At 39.5% G+C, this 19,286-nt stretch overlaps 1 protein-coding gene across 9 annotated transcripts in view; it reads right to left on the reverse strand.

Moving 5' to 3' along the window:
* Window positions 1-19,286, reverse strand: part of shank1 (SH3 and multiple ankyrin repeat domains 1) — a 79,957-nt gene that overhangs the window by 33,470 nt on the left and 27,201 nt on the right. For all 9 annotated transcript variants that reach the window (XM_069524722.1, XM_069524719.1, XM_069524717.1 and 6 more), the window contains 9 exons: window positions 8,794-8,997; window positions 8,154-8,225; window positions 7,632-7,740; window positions 4,624-4,778; window positions 3,800-3,967; window positions 2,884-3,000; window positions 1,871-1,948; window positions 1,251-1,317; window positions 830-999 (listed from right to left, as the gene is read on the reverse strand). In XM_069524722.1, the coding sequence (XP_069380823.1) occupies window positions 830-999; window positions 1,251-1,317; window positions 1,871-1,948; window positions 2,884-3,000; window positions 3,800-3,967; window positions 4,624-4,778; window positions 7,632-7,740; window positions 8,154-8,225; window positions 8,794-8,997 (1,140 nt within the window). The remainder of the gene's footprint in view (window positions 1-829; window positions 1,000-1,250; window positions 1,318-1,870; window positions 1,949-2,883; window positions 3,001-3,799; window positions 3,968-4,623; window positions 4,779-7,631; window positions 7,741-8,153; window positions 8,226-8,793; window positions 8,998-19,286) is intronic.

The raw sequence follows: 19,286 nt of genomic DNA on the forward strand, positions 1-19,286 counted from the left end.
AGCATCCCATCCCATAATCAATAACTTTGACTGTTCAAAATACAATGTCTCCAGCAACACACGCATTGCATTTCAGCTTAGAAAGCAAGCATTTCATAATATCTCATGGATTTAAGTAGTTCACAGAAGGCACTGTCATTTCTCCAGTGCTTGCAAATACATTTTGTTATTGCCTCCACTAAGGAGGTTATGTTTAAATTGTCTTTAAACATAACAAGGATTTTGTTAAATTACCAAACTGATTCCCTTAAAACTTGGTGGAAAGGTTTTGATGTTGTGAGATGGTATGTTTAAAAAAAAAAAATTTGTGTGTAAAGTGCCAATATCAATGAGCAGGTGAAATTTGGTTTAGTCCAGTCTGAACTGCTAATCTGCCTTTTACAGTCCCATACAAAACATGTATAAATAAAATGAGTGCAAGAGCTTGTTGAATTCAAGTAAAAGGAATATATATCAATCTACATTAAGCTGTCCAACAACTAAATAAATGAAAACCAAATTAAAATTCAAGCAACTTTCTGAATATCACAACATGGTAAATTCAAGTTTAGCTTGATCAAAACGTCCACACTGGAAAATGTGACACACATTTGAGCAAGATTATGTCCTCTAATTGGATTTTCTGCATCAAAATACTCACAGTAATACACAGATAATACTTATATATACATATACAAATAGTATCTGTTGATGCTGACGGTAAAAGCTTAAAACTTAGTATACAATACATGAGTTACTTATATAATGCATTTGTAATACGTGTATGTGTCAATTCAGAAGTAACTCTAACTTTAAACACTTATGGACACACAAACAAACAGGGGCACACCTGCACGGAGACGATGTTGGTCGCCGGAGCGTTGGGCACCGCCATCCAGTCCGGCAGGTTCATGCTGCTGTCGCTGTTGGCCCGCAGGAAGGGATGGGGGTGGGGTATCGTCAGCGTGCGGGCGCTCTCCCGCCTCTGTGGTGCGTACTTTGGAGACTCCACAAAGGGAACTGGTAGGTGAGGGGAAATGGTACAGACAACAATTATCAGTTAAGACACCTGCAGGATTTCACCTATATTTCTTTATGTTCTTTATCCAGACTTTTTCAGACATACTGCTATAGTTTTATATCCTTTTCTATATGTTGGTTCCTTTTGTTTACTTCCCTCATGAAGATCATATTTGTCTTTTTAAACCAAATATCTAAACTGGAACATTTGACTGAACATGACAAGATCAGACCAGACCTCAGCTACTTACCCACATCTGTATCCCGGTGGTTTTTAATTATTTCTCCCAGTTCAAAATGGCCGGACATGACAGCCACCTAATATAAACGAAAATAAAAGTTCTATTTTTTTGGATACAATCAAGGAGTCGGGAGAAACAGGTTTACAAATATGTATTATTTTTGTAGGCACTGGCTGTGGCCTGTTTAGATTATAATCAACACAAACCTACAGATCATTCCCTTGATACATCCAACTTTATCTCTTTGGAGATTATAGGATATTAATAAGTACATAATCAAAGACAAATGAGACTACATAATTTCTTGACAAAGAATAGTTTCCACAAAGAATTATTTCCCCTGGTGCATAAATGCTTTAAAAAAGACTTTAATGCTTCTTTCCTTTTAAACACACACACACACACACACAGGACAGTCTCAGCTGGCTTTTTCTGCACTGACAGAGTTAATTTATCCAGACTAAGGGGTCACACACTCTCCTGTCACCTGGGACCTGTGTGTTCATCGCAGCACAATAATGCTTTAAAGTGAAATTAGGCCCCGGCACGTTCTGCTACGTTAACTTAATAAAACATTGAACCACACATCTACCGACAAGTAATTACCCAGCCAAGCACTCAGCCATTACCTGAAACGGGGTCTGCCCACTGTTGTTCTTTGTGTCTTTATTTGCTCCCCGGTAGAGCAGAATTCGTGCACAGCTTTCCTGCAACAGACACTGCTGAATTAATGCACAGTTGTCATATCATATAAATACTTTAATTACTGCTTACTGTAGGAAGGTATGTCATTTATAAGAGTTTAAGCAGTGGCTTTAGAGAGCATGGTATCATATTCCTTCTTTTGACTTATTATTCATGTCAAATATGTTTTTCTAACAAATTTAGGTGGAAATTAAGTAAAATTATGTCAAATAAGCATTTGGTTTCTTAGATACTGTAGCTTTTTCAATTATTTATCATAAGTGAGCCATCTCATCAGGTCAACACTTTTTTACACTCTCCCCTCTGGAGGGTGCTAAAGGTCCTTAAAAACTCCCTCTTCCAGACTCTTAACAAGCATTTATACAAGTGCATTTAGAAAACTTAACCAAGTTCAATAATATTAAAATGAACTGTGCAATATTATCATTTGCATTTTAACTATGGGCATCATATACTCATCTGCTTTAATAGTCTGTGTTTTATACTTTTTTTTGTTTTTATGTTTGATTATTAGATTGTACTGTGTCTACTTGTATGTGAGTAATATTACTGTTACTTTGTGCAACTGGGACATTCACATTAATTGTCCACTGTGCAACGACAATAAAAGCATTGGAATACTTGAGCTTCAGGTAAAAAGTGTAGATTTGAAGTTTCAGGTAACTATATAATCTAAACTTGTTGTTTCTTACAAGGAAGAAACCTACATTTTTATGAGATTTAGGATTAGGATAGATGTACAAATATGAAAAACATATTCAGCATAGTAAACAGCATCTGTCTGGCTGGTAGGTGAAGTGGCTGGGGTCAGTGCTGGTGTTCTACAATAAGTGGCTTTTTCTGACTTTTACCTTCTTATTCTATATGTTCAAAGACATAAGGAACATTTATTTTCTTGTCTATCTTCTACTGAAGCCACAATAAAAAAAATGTGTACCTTGTTGTATAAAGCACAGATGTGCAAGGCAGTGTTTCCAGAGGCATTCTGGGAGGAAGAATCAGCTCCATAGAAGAGGAGGTGCTCCAGATGCTGCGAGTTACCATGCTGACAGGCCTGATGATGAGAGGGCCAGAAAACAGTGAGAGGAGAGCCAAAAATCATTTTAATTCTATTTGGACACACACCTACATCACACATCAAGTTCAGGCTTTGGTGAACCAAAATACCAAAGTATCAATGTTAAAAGTATGAGTCAAATCCCAGTGAACACACAGGAAGTATAAGATGGAGGATATGAGTGGCGAGGAGAACTGAAGAGACAGATGCTGATGAAGTGACGTGTGGGTGATTACACTGAGATGAAGAGGCTGATACCTTTATTATATATATTTTTTTCCCTGGCCTCAACAATCCACTTCAGTGCTGCGAGTCATGGGGCCACGGAAGCACGATGGGTGGGGTGAAGGGTGAGAGGTGTCCGAGATAAAGGATGAGAGGTGCAGTGTTGGAATGGTTTTGGATGTGGGGGCAGATGCAGACACTGGAACACAGAATACACTGGTACATTACAAAAGGGATGCACGCACAGGATACAAACAACACAAACTAAAACCCCAAATAACATGAGGCAGGTGCTTTCACGTCACAAGCCACAAATAAATACAAAATAGGCGACTGACCACATTAGATTTGAATATTTTATCCTCTAACATGATGTTTTACTTTGAATTAACAGTACATGGTGCACATGGTATATAAAGAAAAGTTCATTTTTCATGAATTGTACTAATTTACTTCAATATTATTCTATATCTTCAGAAAAACCCCTTTAAAACCCTTGTGAAGACACTCTGAGGACACCCTGCAGGTCTAAAGGGAATGACATCACACACACAAACACACACTGGTGTACCTGGTGTGTCTCGTCCCAGCCGTTCTCATCCCTGATACCCAGCTTGGCGTGGTGGTAAAGCAGTGTTTCGCAGCAGGAGGTGTCGCCCCCTGTCAGCACAGTGTGGTAGAGCGGCGTTAGCCCTCGTCGGTCCTTATAGTCTGGAGATGCTCCGAGAGACAGGAGGCCCTGCAGGAAGACAAAGAGATAAACCTCATGTGTAGGTCGTGAAAAATTAGAAGTGATGATGATGTCGGGAAGTTGAGAAACTATGCAGCTATTATGCTGTTATAATTCATGAAAAAGAACAATAATAGAAACACAGGACGGGGCAAAATGTCTTAAGGTAGTCAAGGAGTGGATTTAAAATGAAGAAGGAAACTCAAAGGTAGGGGTTCAGAGGGGTCATGCAACACCCCAGGCTGGAGATAATTACGTTTTCAATCAGTCTGCTGTAAACTTCTCTGCAGTATAGCAGCTGATTCTTTCCTTAGTGCTGACATAACACATTATTCCCCCCTGAATTAGTTTCCTGTCCACTGGTGCCTGCACTCGTCGTGATTTGGGAGCTGAATTTTACATTTTTTTTTCAACCTGGTTGAATAGAAGAATAGTTTTTCAGTTCATGTGCATTTTGTGTGTGGGCTGGTGTGGATGGCTGAGTAGGAGGGTCTGTTGATTCTGTCTTCAGCTTGTTAACTTATAAGGAAACACATGAGGATGGCAGTCTCAGATTCATGGCACGTATCCATCCTGCAGATATACAGTATGTCGGCTGGTTCTTTCTCAGTCACTTGTTATGGTGAGATAAAAGCTGTCTGTTCTTGTGATGTGGGAGTGTTTACCAGCAGGGCTGTATGGCGGTGGCCTCGAACAGCCTTGTGTAGCGGTGTGAGTCCATCTTTGGCGCGGAAGTCAATATGAGCCCCTCCCTCCGCGAGGACGCGGATGGACTCACCTCCACCTGGCTCACACTGCACAGCCAGGGACAGAGGAGTCTCTGGAGGACACACACAGATTCACATTCAGTTATTTATGGTTGAAGAGATTATTCTCAAGAACGAAAGTCAAACCCACAGCTGCTGGGTTTTTTTTTGCTCCTTGTTTAGATTCAAGGAGAATACCAACCTTGCCCTTGAAGATGAGACAGATATAAGTCATATTAGACTCTACAGAAATCATACATTGTTCATCTCTCTTGACACTTCCTGGTCAATCATTGTTTTAGGATTAAAATTTTGGTACAAAATAAAGCAAAATACTCTATTATGAGAAAGTCTTTGAACTAAAGAAAAGGTATGAAAAAGGGAAATATTACATCGTCAACTTTTGTTAATATTGATGCATGTAAAAGCTGCATTTTACTGTTGCAGTTGGTGGAGGAGGAGCTAATCTTTTTAATGTCATATTATTATGTTTCGAAAATGTTGACACTCATCACAATTACTGCAGTGGCACATTCACATTGCTTCATGGTTTTATCTGACCAACAGTTCGCAACTAGAAAATTGAAATGTTATCAATTTAAAATCACATTTGGGAAGCTGATCCTGGTATTTTAATAAATGTAGAGGCTTCAAGACTTGGCAGGATGATCGCCCCAAATAAAGCATCACTCCAAAGGCTTTTAATGACGTCTTCGCTCTGCCTGCACTGACCTAATGCTGCATCTATCATGGAAAAGACGTCAGGACACCGTAACACAACCTCATAGTCAAAAAAGCGGAGGAAACCATTTGTAAATATATATACATCACAAATAAACATCTACAAATACACTAATAAATCACACAAGAATATACAGCTAACAAGTTCATAATCTGTAAGTGTTCTTCAGTATCAGTGTAAGCCAGTGACTGGTAATTCAGCTTACTTCAAATTGTGCCAATCTGCCAAGATATAAGTGCATATAATCTAAAAAAGTTGTTCAAGTTATAGTCCATAGCAAACTTACATCTCCCTAAGCAGTGTATAGCATAAACATAAGATTTTTGCATATTGAAAATAAATCAAAATGTCGAGACTAAACTTAAAATTTCAAGATATTGGTCAAACTTTTAAGAACATATTAAACTACTCCTAACAGTGCATATGAATGCCTCTACAGAACACCATGAGTAAATGATATGGCAAAAATGATTTTTTTTAGTAAAACAGTGAGGTGATCAGTATTAGGACTTTGGAGAGATTGTGTATACAAGAGAGATGGAACACTGGCAGCTTGAATAAATGTAAGTCACTCAACATTTCTACTTTATTCTAACCATTTGGCTTTATCATCAAAAGGGAAAAAAATTCTCCTCAAGTGTAGAGTGTGATTATATACCAGATAGTGAAAAGACAAAGAAGTAACAGCCCTGAATATGTTGACAATTCCTATTGCACCATGAATATTAGTCTGAGGTTGTGATCATCCCGTGACATGAGCTGATGGTGGGGTTGGGGGAGTCGTCATTACTGAGGAGGTATATTACGAGCCCGAGGGTTCCCTCCGCCCTGATGCTGTGCAGTGGAAGTGTGTTTCACACCCATGATGACAGGCTGTGTTTATGTTTTGACACTTGCTCCCACAGTGGCTGAAGTGACACAGAGCAGCACACACAAACTGCAAATGAGCCATCTGCTGCAACACCCCCCCCCCGGCACTAAAAAGACCTGAGAAAAGCCACCAAATTGTGAACAGCGCTGGCTCCGATCCTTGACAGTGTGAGGCCGACAGTCTGCAGAGCTGAGGGCAGAAAGGAAGCGGGAGAGTTGTTGTGTGCAAAGAGTTTAATCAAGTTTATACAGCAGAGCCACAGGTCACAGAACTGCTGTGTTCTAATCGCCCATTTTTTAGAAGTTTCCTAACTTGGTGAAATGAAGTATTTCAGCGGCCGTCATAATAAGAGCTGGTTTGTGTTTGAATCCTCTAAATGATAAGCACCACCTGAAGCATCGCAACATCGGAGTTGCACCTGGACAGACCCACGTAAGTATAAAACAAACAAACAGCTGTTTTACTCTCCTGACACAATCCAGAACTCGTGAATCCTCACATGATCATCTGAGCTACTGATTTCTTCTCTGTCACATCTGTCCAGTGAACAACAAGCATGAATAATATAATAATAAACAAAATGATCATCAACAGAACTACATATCTTTGTAAATATAATCTTCAGAACTAAATACTAAGTTATTTCAAACCCTATCCCACAAATTTTCCCCACGTTCGTAAGATTTTCTCCACAAATATTCCTAATTTTTATTATATTATTTCAACATTTTCTAAATGTTTTTTGTTTACTATTTTTAATAAAATCGGTTGTGTTGGTACTGATGGTTAAATGTTCCTTCTGTATAAACTGAAAACAGTCTGTGCATATCTTCTGTTATAAAGTTAATCAAAAGTGTTTCTTAAGCCACTCAGGGGGCGTTGAATCTCCAACCCACATTTATACAGAATGTTTAGTGCGACAGTGTGACTCTCATCTGAGATTATACACCATGGACATGACACATCAATGAACTGACAGAGATGAAGGACTTGTGTGTAAATGTAAGGAGAGTAAAAAGTGCAATTTCACTTGAGTCCTGTCAAAGACTTACTATTTCTTAAAGGCTTTAAACCTTTTATGGTTTGTTTATTGGTTGGTAGCATTTTACACATCATGATGCAAAAACTACAAAACATATTTCCACGAAACTTGGTGTATGGATGTGGTATGGGTCAGGGAAGAAACTTTTACATTTTGGTGTGGATCTAGGATAGTGCATTATTGTTATAACTATTTGGATGATTGACATAGAGGGGACTGTGTAGGAGTTGAGGTCCATTGAAAACCATTTGTGACACTTCCTGTTTCCTTACCGCCGGTGTCCCCGTCCTGGAAGTTAGGGTCGAGGCCCTTGTCTAAGAACTTGACCATCTTGTCCACAGCGCTGGTTTGGATATAATCCATGAACTTTTTCAGGCTGGCCTACATGTAGAGAGAAGAAAGCCACAGCACAAGCTCAGACATCGAACTCAAAGAAGAAAATGGTATCATCACAGAATGTGAAATATTATTTTATGAAATATAAGTTGTGTTTTTCTTTGTTTTACATCAACAAATACAGATTATTTTTTTTTAGCTGTTATTTTCTTGTATTACTCTTTCTGTCTTGGGAAAACAGCACCAAGCACAGAACGGAGCAGACACCACATTGCAGTACACAAGTATAGTACAGCACTGCAGTGCAGACAAGCTCAATAAGTGTGAATGGAGACCATGTAAAGTTAAATGCATCCTCATGCAGACACCTACACAAACACTAATGTACTGACCCTCATTCATTCACACTGTGACATGTAACATGCAGCTCACATATCATGTAAGGGAGATCTCCAGACCTTAGTGTGCAGTTTGGCCAGCTGCTTCTCATCCAGATTGGTCTGTTTGTACACCCTGGTCTTGTATCGAAACTAAGACAGAAAAAAGAGTGGAAACGGAAGAGTTAATCCTAACGAAGGGCCGCCTTTGTCCTCAATTCTCTTTTGGCCTAGATCCACAAAACGGGGCCTGCAGATTTATTTTACAGTGAAGCTTTATCTGGTTTGCTGAACAAACCTGATCTTCTACTTCACTGATGACAAGAAATGTAGAAAGAAATTGGCCTGGTTTTAAAGCAGTTAAAGATGGTTAAGAGCCTCCACTGACTCATTATGTAACATGAAAATACGGTGTGAGAATAGACTGGAGAAGTTAGCAGGTATAACATGAAAATAGAGGACGTTCCTCCAAGAAGTGTGTCTGTGAAACTGAAATAACTCACAAAAAATAAACTCCATCATCTTCCCTGCAGGACAAACGGTTGATTAAAACATCACTATTTTGCAATGACCCTTAAAACACTCTCAAACTTTCAAGGAGGAGGGACTTTGTGAGAGCCTGTTTAAACCGGTGCATGCACGAATACAAGTGACATCCTGAGGAAATCCAGGTCACATCACTTCTGTCTTACAACTGTGTCAAGAAAGTCGCAAATAGCACCTCCAAATATGGCACCCCTTTCTCAAAGGACTGTGGGTACTCTTTGAGCAGCCTCTCCTCCTCCAAGAATTTGGCGTCGTGGCCGTCCGTGGCCGGTTGGAACAGACCGTAGTTCAGGACGTCCCGTAACGACTCGGTGAGGGAGCACAGCACCTGCTGCTTCGCCTTCCACACCGTGGCATCTGGGTTGAACCGCAAACATTTCTGCAGCAGATACATTGGGCAAAAGGCATGAGCTAAGCTTTCAGTTCACAAAGAAATGATTATTGTTCAATGAGAAACTCTAAATGTCTACAAATTAAATGTGACCTTTGGATAAATTAATAAACAGTTGTGGTTTGAAATCAAAAGGGGAAGCAGCAGTAACACGAGAATCAAGAACTTGTTAAAAATGACAAGGATGCAACTGGGCTGAATTCATCATACACATTGATCTTCTAATAGAGGCCGTAACAGTAAATCTATAGATTGTTAACCAGAAGGAATGTTGTGATTTAAAACAGCTACAGGGAGGTTTTTAATTACATAAATGAATAAATTGTGAAAATAATAGAACCGATGTGTAAACTTCAAAACAGGCCACTGCCTCAGACAACAAACATGTGATGTTCTTCAAGTATTTCTATATTTCAGAAGAAATTTTAATTTAATTTAAAGCTGAAATCAATATTTACTTTTCACAAAATGATTTTACATGAAACACAAATTAAGTGTATAGAGTACACCACAGTGTAAAAGTTGACACCAGTTTAAGGTGAAAGATTTTCGGGTTGTGGCACCTCACAACAAAGCAGATTTTGTTTGAGGCCCCTTCTCATGTTTATTATGTTTATTACTAATAATGTTATTAGTGCGACTAAAGAGTAATTTCTCCAAATAAAGCCTGAGCTGGTTTAATTTAAATGCTTGTTTTAATCTGAAAAAGTAAAATTATTCAATGTCTTACAAAAAAGAAAGACCATTTGTACATGTGTGACCACATTTATTTTTGTTTGTATGTTTTCCTTTCTTTTCCTCTCCCAATAATCAATGTACAGATTTATTCTGGGACTCTTCAAAGGGGCCCAGGTCCTTGAAAACCACTGGATTACTATTCTTAAAAACTGGATCTCACTTGAACAGCCACATCATTCAAGTTCTGTTTATAAATCAATGTGTCAGAATGAATCAAATCATCCTGTATCCTGTATGATCTCCCTGTGAGATTTCAGTCTGTGGCAGGGGACGCTCACAGCGGACTGCCTGCAGCACACTGAGGCTGTACCCTCTTGAGCCAACAGGGGGAGACAGCGGCAGAGGAAAAAAGGGGGTGATCCCCAGTGGCCTCGGTTTGCAGCCTGGATATTAATGGCAGTTTGGTGCAGCTTTAAGTGTGTCCGCTGGGGTCACCAATGGCCAAATGCATATCAGCTCAGAGGCCCAGTCAGCAAAGTGGAGCATAACTCACCACACAGATGGCTGACATAAGGTGTTTGGCACTACTCTTTGCCTCTCTCTCTCTCTCTCTCTCTCCCTGCCCAAAGTGGAGTTGGGATGTTCTCTGACCTTGAGGCAGCAGCAGGACGAGCAGCCCATGCAGAGTACAGCCAGATGCATCATGCTGCATTACTGCACAGACTCTAGTCACTGGCCAACACTTGTAACCCACAATGCTTGCTCAGTCATGTCATTCATCTTAATTTCTCTACACAAACACACAAACACACACATGTGTCTCTGTGTGTGTCCTACAGAGAAAAGAGGTAAAAACCCTGCAGAGGAGTAACACAGCATTTTCTCTCTCTGCTTTATTCAGCGTTCGCGCACAGCCAACCCGGTCGCTACAGCAACCGGGTTCATTAGTGGAGCAAGCTGCTTGTTGCCATAGAGACATCCCTGTGTTCCCTTGGAGATGGGGTACTGGGAGGGTTGCATGGTTCTTTTTTCCAAGTGTGCATGCGTGCAGTGCGAGAGAGCAGAGTAAAAGGGAGGGGGGATGTCTAAGATTATGAGTATGGGATTGAAAGAGGATGAACAGGTGTGTCTGTTTTTATTAGATTAGGTTTCTCTCTCACACACACACACACACACACACACACACACACACACACACACACTTCAAAGGATGAGAGAAAATTATCATAAACTAACGGAGCTTTAGTTTGTGTTCTAACTTTGCTTACAGCCTGAGAAGCTTTAGAGAGTTGGAGATTTTACTGAGGCGGCCATCATGCAGCTTATTGATCCATACACCTCCGGGAATATGACTGATCCTACAGCCCTGAACCAGCCAGCCAATTACAGCTCATCACGGATTCATTATCCTCATCGGGTCTTCGAAATAAATGTACCCAGGTTCTGTGAGCAGATGGTTTTTCCCACCGATTCAACTCATTTTACTCACAGTTTTGTACTGAATTCATTGGTGCAGCTTGAAGACTGTGCTTTTCTAACATCAGACAGCCTTGCAACTTAGCCTCCAGTGGAGCTGCTGTGTGTCGGAAAAGTTGAGGCTGAATGCAAACCGTTAATGTTCAATGACAGTATTGTTTCCATGCCAGAATATAAAGATATAAATGCCAAGATGTTTTGTTTTTTTCCTGTCTTGATTAATGCTTGTCCCTGGGAGAAGACTGGTGGATCATTACTCACTGGGTAAATTACACAAAGCACTTAAACCGCTGAGGGCCAGGGTCTAGAAGTAGTACTCGGATACTTTAAAAACAGCAGTGTAACAATGTAAAAATACTCAATAACTAAGAAACCTGCTTATGAGCACATAAATATTATCACCTTAATACTTGAAATTGCAGGGAGGACTGTACTTTTGATTTAAGTATTAGATAATGTGATTTCTTTGAGCCTTAATCTGTTATTTGAATAAAACCATCAAAGAGGTATCTAAAAGGGAAATCTTTCTTTTGATGGAAACAGGGCTCATCTGACACACTGCTATTTGTAAGCAGTAACAAGCCTGAAAGGTTAGAGGCCACTGCTTTGATCTTTAGCAATGCAACTTTTTATTTAATGCTGCAAGTCAGAAACATGTAGAGGAATATAAACAATATTTCCTGAGATGCAGTGGGAGAAATCTAAATGCTCAAGTACATCATCGTTAGACTTGAATATATTTGCTTCCCACCAGATGAGATAAACCAGGATTAACACTTACACTCAGCCAAAGTATCTCTCCTTCTTACAGTTTGCTACTGAAAATCACACTGTCTAAATTATTCATGAGATCACAGCCAGGTAGAGGTGGGAGAGTGGATCACCCACTGCTGTTTGTCTCTAGTTTTTTAACTTTCCTCAGAGGATCCATCCGGGGCACCTCTTTCATTTAGACAAAACAGAACAAACATACAGAGCAACATGCAACCTGGTTATTTGTTACCTATCAAATTTTGCTTTTTTTTTTTTTTTTTTTTTTTAATCACTTCCCTTTAACATTACGTGATAGGGTGTTTTTCCTGGATTTCTCAGAGAATAGTTCATGGATCTAGATGGAAAAGATCAGGCATATTTAGGGAACTGAGACAAATATGTGTGTGCAATTCAGCACCGCTTGATTAAATTTAAGGGGACTGTTACTGGGTCTTGGTGGACGAATGCACTCTGAGTTCAATTCTTGAGTTTGCTGCTCATCATTACATTATTTACTAACATATTTTTGTTTTACTACTGTAAATCCAGATTAATTAAAACCAAGATATGATAACATGGGTTAAATAAGGAGTTTGGATTTTCTCCCTGTGTCAGCGGGGGTTTTATAGACTCCGGCGTCCTCCCCCTGTCCAAGGACATGCAAGTTAAGTGGAGACTCTAAATTGTCCACATTGTCCACATAGGTGTGAATATAAGTGTGAATGGTCATTTGTGTCCATGTGACAGCCAATGTACTCCACCTTTCAAACAGTGTCACGAGGGACTGGCTTTAGCCCCCCCCCCATGATGCTCAAAACGAATAGAGGGATGGGTGAGATAATCTGCAAGTGGTGGAAGTCATTTAGAACTCAACTACTGTGTTTAAGAAATTAAGGTACTCTTGTATGTTACTATACTCTTGTTCCAACAGGGTATGCAAAGCAGGCAATTGCCTGGGGCAATTAATTATAAATTCAATGCATTGTATGTTTGTAATTGAGTCTTATTTTCTCCTTATAGAGGAAATGTAAACACAAAAATCGGACAATCTAATAACAACATTCCAAACATTTTCAACCAAATCCCTTTGTTTCAAGTTTTTTCAAAACACAAATTAATTTTTTATAGCCCTGGTGCAGCAAACTGCTCATTATTTCTTGTTTCAAGCTAAAGACTTCCTTTCCAGAAAATGTTTAAACAAACTGATTTAAAGTCAAATATTCTTACTACAAAATAGGTCGTAATAATTTACAGAAATATCTGTGAGACAGAGGGTTTTGCACATCAGTATGCTAAACAGTTAAGTTAAAGGTTCAGTGTGTAAGATTTTGGTGAAAGGGATCTATTGGTCCTACTAGTGTGTTCCATCTAAATTGTACAAATAGTTGTTTTTCTTTACCCTAGAATGGGCCCTTTATATTAAAATACTTAATATTTACTAAGTAGTAACAGGCCACTTATACGTGAATGCAACACTAACGATGATAATATACAATGAATTAGGCTTTTTTTGCATGAGTACTTTGACATACTTGGATTAAGCTGATCATATTTGACTTCACAGTATTTTTACAGTGTACTTTACACATAATCAAGGTCCTAGTATGTAAATGTAGTCAGTGCCACAGCTGACTTTCACATGAGTTTCACTTGTAGATTAAATTCTTAAGTCCTTCTGCTTCTCTTGTTGTCTTTTGGACGCAGACCAAAAATTCTGTCGTGCCTCCTGAAGCCGTGATCACACTTTCCCACTCACACGCGCCCACTCATTCTGTCCATGCTGCTCTTTATCTCCTGCTGCCTATCTCTGCCTTCATTCTCCCTCCTCCTTCCTGCTCTCTCTGCATCTTTCTGCAACAGCTCTGCCACCTTTCTATGCAGGAATAAGACTCTTTCTTTTTCCTGTCTCTAGATCTCTCCATCTCTGTCCTTTTTCTGCAAGCCAAGTGCACAGGGAATAGAAGCCTTTAATGAGATCTGCGGGGAAATAACCCCCCCTCGCCAGCCATGTCGCCATTTAAGTCAACTTCTCTTCATACCTCACTTTTTTTCTGTCTCTTAACCACTCCAGCCACCCCCTTCCTCTCTACTGCAGTTCGTAAGAAGAGCAAATTAATTTCTTTCAAGTGTTCTTGTCATCCCCTCTTTGCCTTGTGCTCGCTCTTTCTCTCTTTGTTGTCTCTGTCATCTTCTCTCTCTCTCTGATGCAGCCCTCCCTCCTCTTCTCCTCCCATACTTACCTCTCTATTATCTCACCCCCTCTGTTCACCTTTGGGGCTCACCTTTTCACTGACATGCAACCTTTACACTGCTGCAGAGGCACTGTGGAGTGTGTGTCTGCGTCTTGCAGTCTGAGTAGTTCACATATCCTGCCTAAGTAGACACTGGAATATGAGCGTGTGAGTCCTTGCGTGTATGGGTGTCTCTGTATTTCAGCATGCAAAGTGTTTGCAAGGCCAAATCCTGCCTCAGGGGCTTCTGATCATACTTCATAGTTTGCACAACTTCAGCTCAAGTAAAACCGTGGAGAAAAACTAATTTGTTTCACGCTGCTTTATGCACTTGGCAGGAAAATGCCAACATGTCTGCGTGTGCAAGAGTCTGACAATATAATAAACCTGCAAACAAAATGGACTTGACCTCCTGCTGCGACAGGATCGTGTCAACAGCTTCTGCTACACACCTGCCTGTCACTGCACACGTAACTGAGTTAATGGACCTTTACATATTTTATGAGATGCAGTATTAGAGGCAGGATCAAGGTCCACAACCATAATACACCCAGAAAACACACTCAACAGTGTGAAGTATGCAGATGTTTTAAGGACAATGGAAATACTAAAGTGACTTAAAGTAATGAATTCAAAATCTTACTGGTGTAAAGATATAAATAAGCAATATGTGCTTAGTAAAAATAGTAAAGCAGTAAAAATACTTATTATGATATATATTATGATAGGAATTATTATTTCTGTATTAATAAAGAAACATAGAATGGAAACAAGGAAGTAAGATAACTTGAAACTGAGTATTTGAGTTAGTTACTTTGGATGACTACTATCATGGCCCAGTAATCACGGAGTCAATGTGATGTCCCCCATTGGTTTGTGAACTGCCATTGTGATGCATCAAGTTTGGTGTTTCGTCCAGCGCCATCTTGGTTTTTTGAAACCAGAAGTCACACCCACCTACACCTGTGACCTGTACCCATTGGACAGTGCCAGCTGTCAATCACACGGCATCCACACTCCAATGCATATGGTGCTTTATACACTAAATGGAACCATAATTTACAAAACGAACAGCATGCTCTATTGAAGAAGCCATAAAACTAGAGATTGAGACCATAAACTCCTTAGGAGAATGTTTACTGACGTTATAAATCAAGAGGGATGTTTCTATAGAAGCTTTTAAATGCCAGTGGAGTCGCCCTCCTCTGGTCTTCTAAGGGAATACAGGTTTCATGCACTTGTGTCTTGGCATCACTTTGGGGACCCAATAGTTAAATCTCAAGTTGGTCGCTACAGTAACTGATTCTTCTGATGTTGAAACAAGACAAGGTCAAACATTAGTGTATGGCAGAACTGTGGAAGGTCAATGTGCAGAATGTGGCGTTAAAAGTGGCAGTGGAAACACAATACACCATTTTAAGTGTATCATTGCATCATATTTGCTTGCATACATTTTCTAGTTTCGGTTTGAGCCGTTCAATCTATTTCTCTTTCCTCCTACTCTCTGTGCTCACATACACAGAATTTTAATACAGCCCAATTCCCAATAAAGCTGTTCTCATTTACATGTTTTGTTTTGCACTTTCTGTTAACAAACAACAGAACGTATAAAATAGAGATTAAAGCTCTGCCACATTAATACTAAAAGTTAATCAGCAGTCACTTCCAAACTGTTTCCAAGCTGATGATTTTTACAGCAGCCTGTTCCTGCGCATCTGACCTGCAAATCACAAATATGATGCTCAGTTAGCAAACAGCGGGTTGTATAAGAAGCCTTCTCCAACACAGCCTTGCCGCTTGCAGGTTTGCCAGAAGTGCCAGTAACCTTCAGCAGATATAATGGAATAAAACATCAATTCTTATGCTGCAAAAATATGTTTGCAGAGAACCTTCATCTGACCCTCTCTCTTCAGCATGAGTTGATACAAATAAAGCCAATTAAACTTCTCCTTGACCTGTAACAGCAACCAACTGAAACCCAGATTTTGTCTGTGTGCAGCAATAGTCATAACCCCTTCCTGATGACGGACTGATAGAACCCATAGACCTCTGCCTCTGTCTGTCAGATCTGTGCATCAGCAGTTAGTCTTCATCAACACGGACTTGTGACTGATCTCCGCAGTTGATTTGTGCTGCTTTACTAAAGTTTTAGAGCCGCAAAGGTTAATGCCACCGAGGGGGTGGTGGTTGCAAAAACATTCAACAGAACTATTTTCCTGAGTTCTCTGTGGAAACTTAACAGAAGAAATTAACAAGCACTGACCACTGGATAAAGGTCTGAGGAAATTAGCCACTGCAACAGAATGCACAAAATAACAGTCATGGCTGCAGAAAAGTGAGTCAAGCTCTTCAATAAGTGCACAAAGAAAGGTAATGGCACACGTAACATAGACATCTCCATCCCCTCCCACTGTCCAGAAATGACATGATAGGAATATTGCCATCTTGCTGCAGTAACATCATTTGGAGCAAGATTCTGCACAGTAGCAATCAGGGAGCAAGCCTAGGTGTCGATTACGTGCTGATACACGACCAACTGAGCTGTCAATCATGAGGTTTTTATAGCATCGAATAACAAACACCAGATGAATAAACATGAGTGTGATGAGAGCTACCTAACATGACAGACACCATCTTAGAACAAAATGTATTAAATGACTTTCTATTTTAGTCCATGTCCCATCCACAAACATGGAAGAGGTGGAGTAAACAACCTATACTGCAGCCAGCTAGCAGGGGGCGATCAAGACTCCTTGGCTTAACTTTCAGGGAGCTGTCATGCCAGCCAACTTTACGTACAGTCTATGGCTTGAACTTAATATGTGTAACAATACACAGCTCCAATGCATTACTCTGTTTTCAGAACTCAGTTTCAACTTTAGCTTCAGTCAGACAAAGTATGTGGATATTTTACAGTGTTACAGCCTTTTTATAGTCGGTCATTTCCCATGTTCTTGTTACTGTTCGGCTGCAGCAAAGAAACTTTGTCACTGAAAAAAGGAAACCACTTGATTCCAGATTCGATTATTTCTGATTGCTGAAGCCTGATACAGTTTTGCTCAAAATGAGGTCTGCAGATTTATTTTGTATCATTTAAACTGAATGTGCATCAAGAAGTAGTTTTATAATGTCCAGTGAGTGGAACTGCCGGCCTTTTTTGAAGGTTGGTGTGGAGGTGAATTAGTCCACATCTTGGCACTTTTTCATGTTGTCAAGTCATTCTAGTGAATATAGTATATCAGAAAAGCAGTTTATTTTATGCAGAAACAGCAGTAGTTGTTTTTGTAATGTAGCAGCAGGGAGCTGCCATCTTGAATCCCGCAGTTGAATGAAAAGGAAGAATTATTACAGCAAGAAAAAGCATGTTTCATTGTTCATACAGGAGCCTGAATATTGGTTCAAGAGATACAGAAACATCTGAATCAATCATTTAACTACCTTGTGTTTGAGACTTAAAAATGTAGTTGTTCACAATGATTTGACATCAGATTTGTTTTCAGTACTAAAAGATATATTTCAGGCTTGAATCACCAGGTTCCGTTTAGTGCCTCAGGTTTAAATGCAGCCATATGTTTGAGACCCACTGGAATAATCATGTAAGCTGATGTATTAAAGTGGATTGGTGAAGACAAGCACCATCTCAGAGATGTTCAACACTGACTGATGAAAATCCGACATCACAGAGTTACAGAACATTTCTATTCAAACAGAATAACGCTAATTACCTGTGTTTATGTGTGTGTGTGTGTGTGTGTGTGTGTGTGTGTGTGTGTGTTCTCCAAATGTGGGTGCTCTTTCGTCACCCTCCTTTCTCAATTCATAATATTTGCATTTGTGTGCTACAGTCACTCCCTCATCTCATTACAACGCAATTAACGAGCAATTAGAGTTTATTGAGGGTGAATTAGCTGACATGTAGAACAGACCTAATGTACTGGGAGAGCAAAGGGATATTACCCAAGCCAGGTGATGAGGAGGGTGAGGAGATACCAAGCAGAAAAAAGGAAGAAAAAGGACATCTGAGTGCACTTTAATCTGAAAGAGCAGCGTGTGAATGAGAGAGAAAGAGAGAAAATGGCCTGAAGAGGTTGAGTCAGGGCAGAGTGATGTTGTGACTTTGAGAAGCAATATGTGACAATGTGGACCGAGTCAGTACATCTTGGCAGGAAGTCTAAAGTACAAGTTTAAGCTTTTATTGTTAATGTTTGTCTGAGTGTGTGAGTTTAAAAAAAGAAAGAGATTAAAAGGATGAGAAGGAGATGAAAATCTGATAATGACCTTTTTTATTGCCGTCTATTTGTCTGCAGGATTACAGAAAAACTCCCAAACCAATTTCAATGACATTTTACGGAGGGATAGGTCTTTTGGCATTTCTGTAAATTTCTCTCTTCTATCAAGGCCCAACAGTAAAACTTCATTTAAATTCACCAGATCTAGATTCTAATTCGGGTCTGTACCAAATTGAACATACTCATAAATATCACTCTCCCTAAACATGGCTGTTTCTTTTATCATAAATTATAGATTATCAAGGAAAATGTTTAAAAACATTTATATTTTACATTTAAAGGGTTCTTTCCTGGCTTTGTTAAAAAAACAAAGCACACAAACCAATAAAAAAACGGACAGGCGTGAAAACATAACCTTTGGTGGAGGTAATAATGCCTGGGAAGGAAATCATCATTCATAGGTATGTGCTAATATCTGTGCAAAGGTGATATTTGGTGGAGATCCAGTTAAGATCTGGATCTGAAAACATGCAATAAACAGGCCAATCAGCTGTGGCAGAGGTACGCACTCTACACATCGTGGTGATGTCTGCACCATTTAAAGATTCTGACATTTTATATAAGTTTCTAGTTAAGGAGAAGAAAAAGAGTATAGTAAAAAAAATATTGGCACAAAAGTCAAAATCATAAGCACTTAACTACTTAAAAGTGTGAACACCTTTCCTGTTAAAAGACTGAGAAGAGGGGAATTTGTTGTTTTCATAGGGCCTTTATTTTTGACAGATGTCAAAGATGTTTTTGTGACTAGGATGAATTACTGTGTTGATCGTCAAAGATGTTAAGGTGAACTTATTGAATTCATTCCAATTAATTTTGGGCAAAGTACGCCTATTGTTTCACAGTGTAAATG

Source organism: Paralichthys olivaceus, chromosome 5 (genome assembly GCF_024713975.1).
Source record: "Paralichthys olivaceus isolate ysfri-2021 chromosome 5, ASM2471397v2, whole genome shotgun sequence".
Lineage (NCBI taxonomy): Eukaryota > Metazoa > Chordata > Actinopteri > Pleuronectiformes > Paralichthyidae > Paralichthys > Paralichthys olivaceus.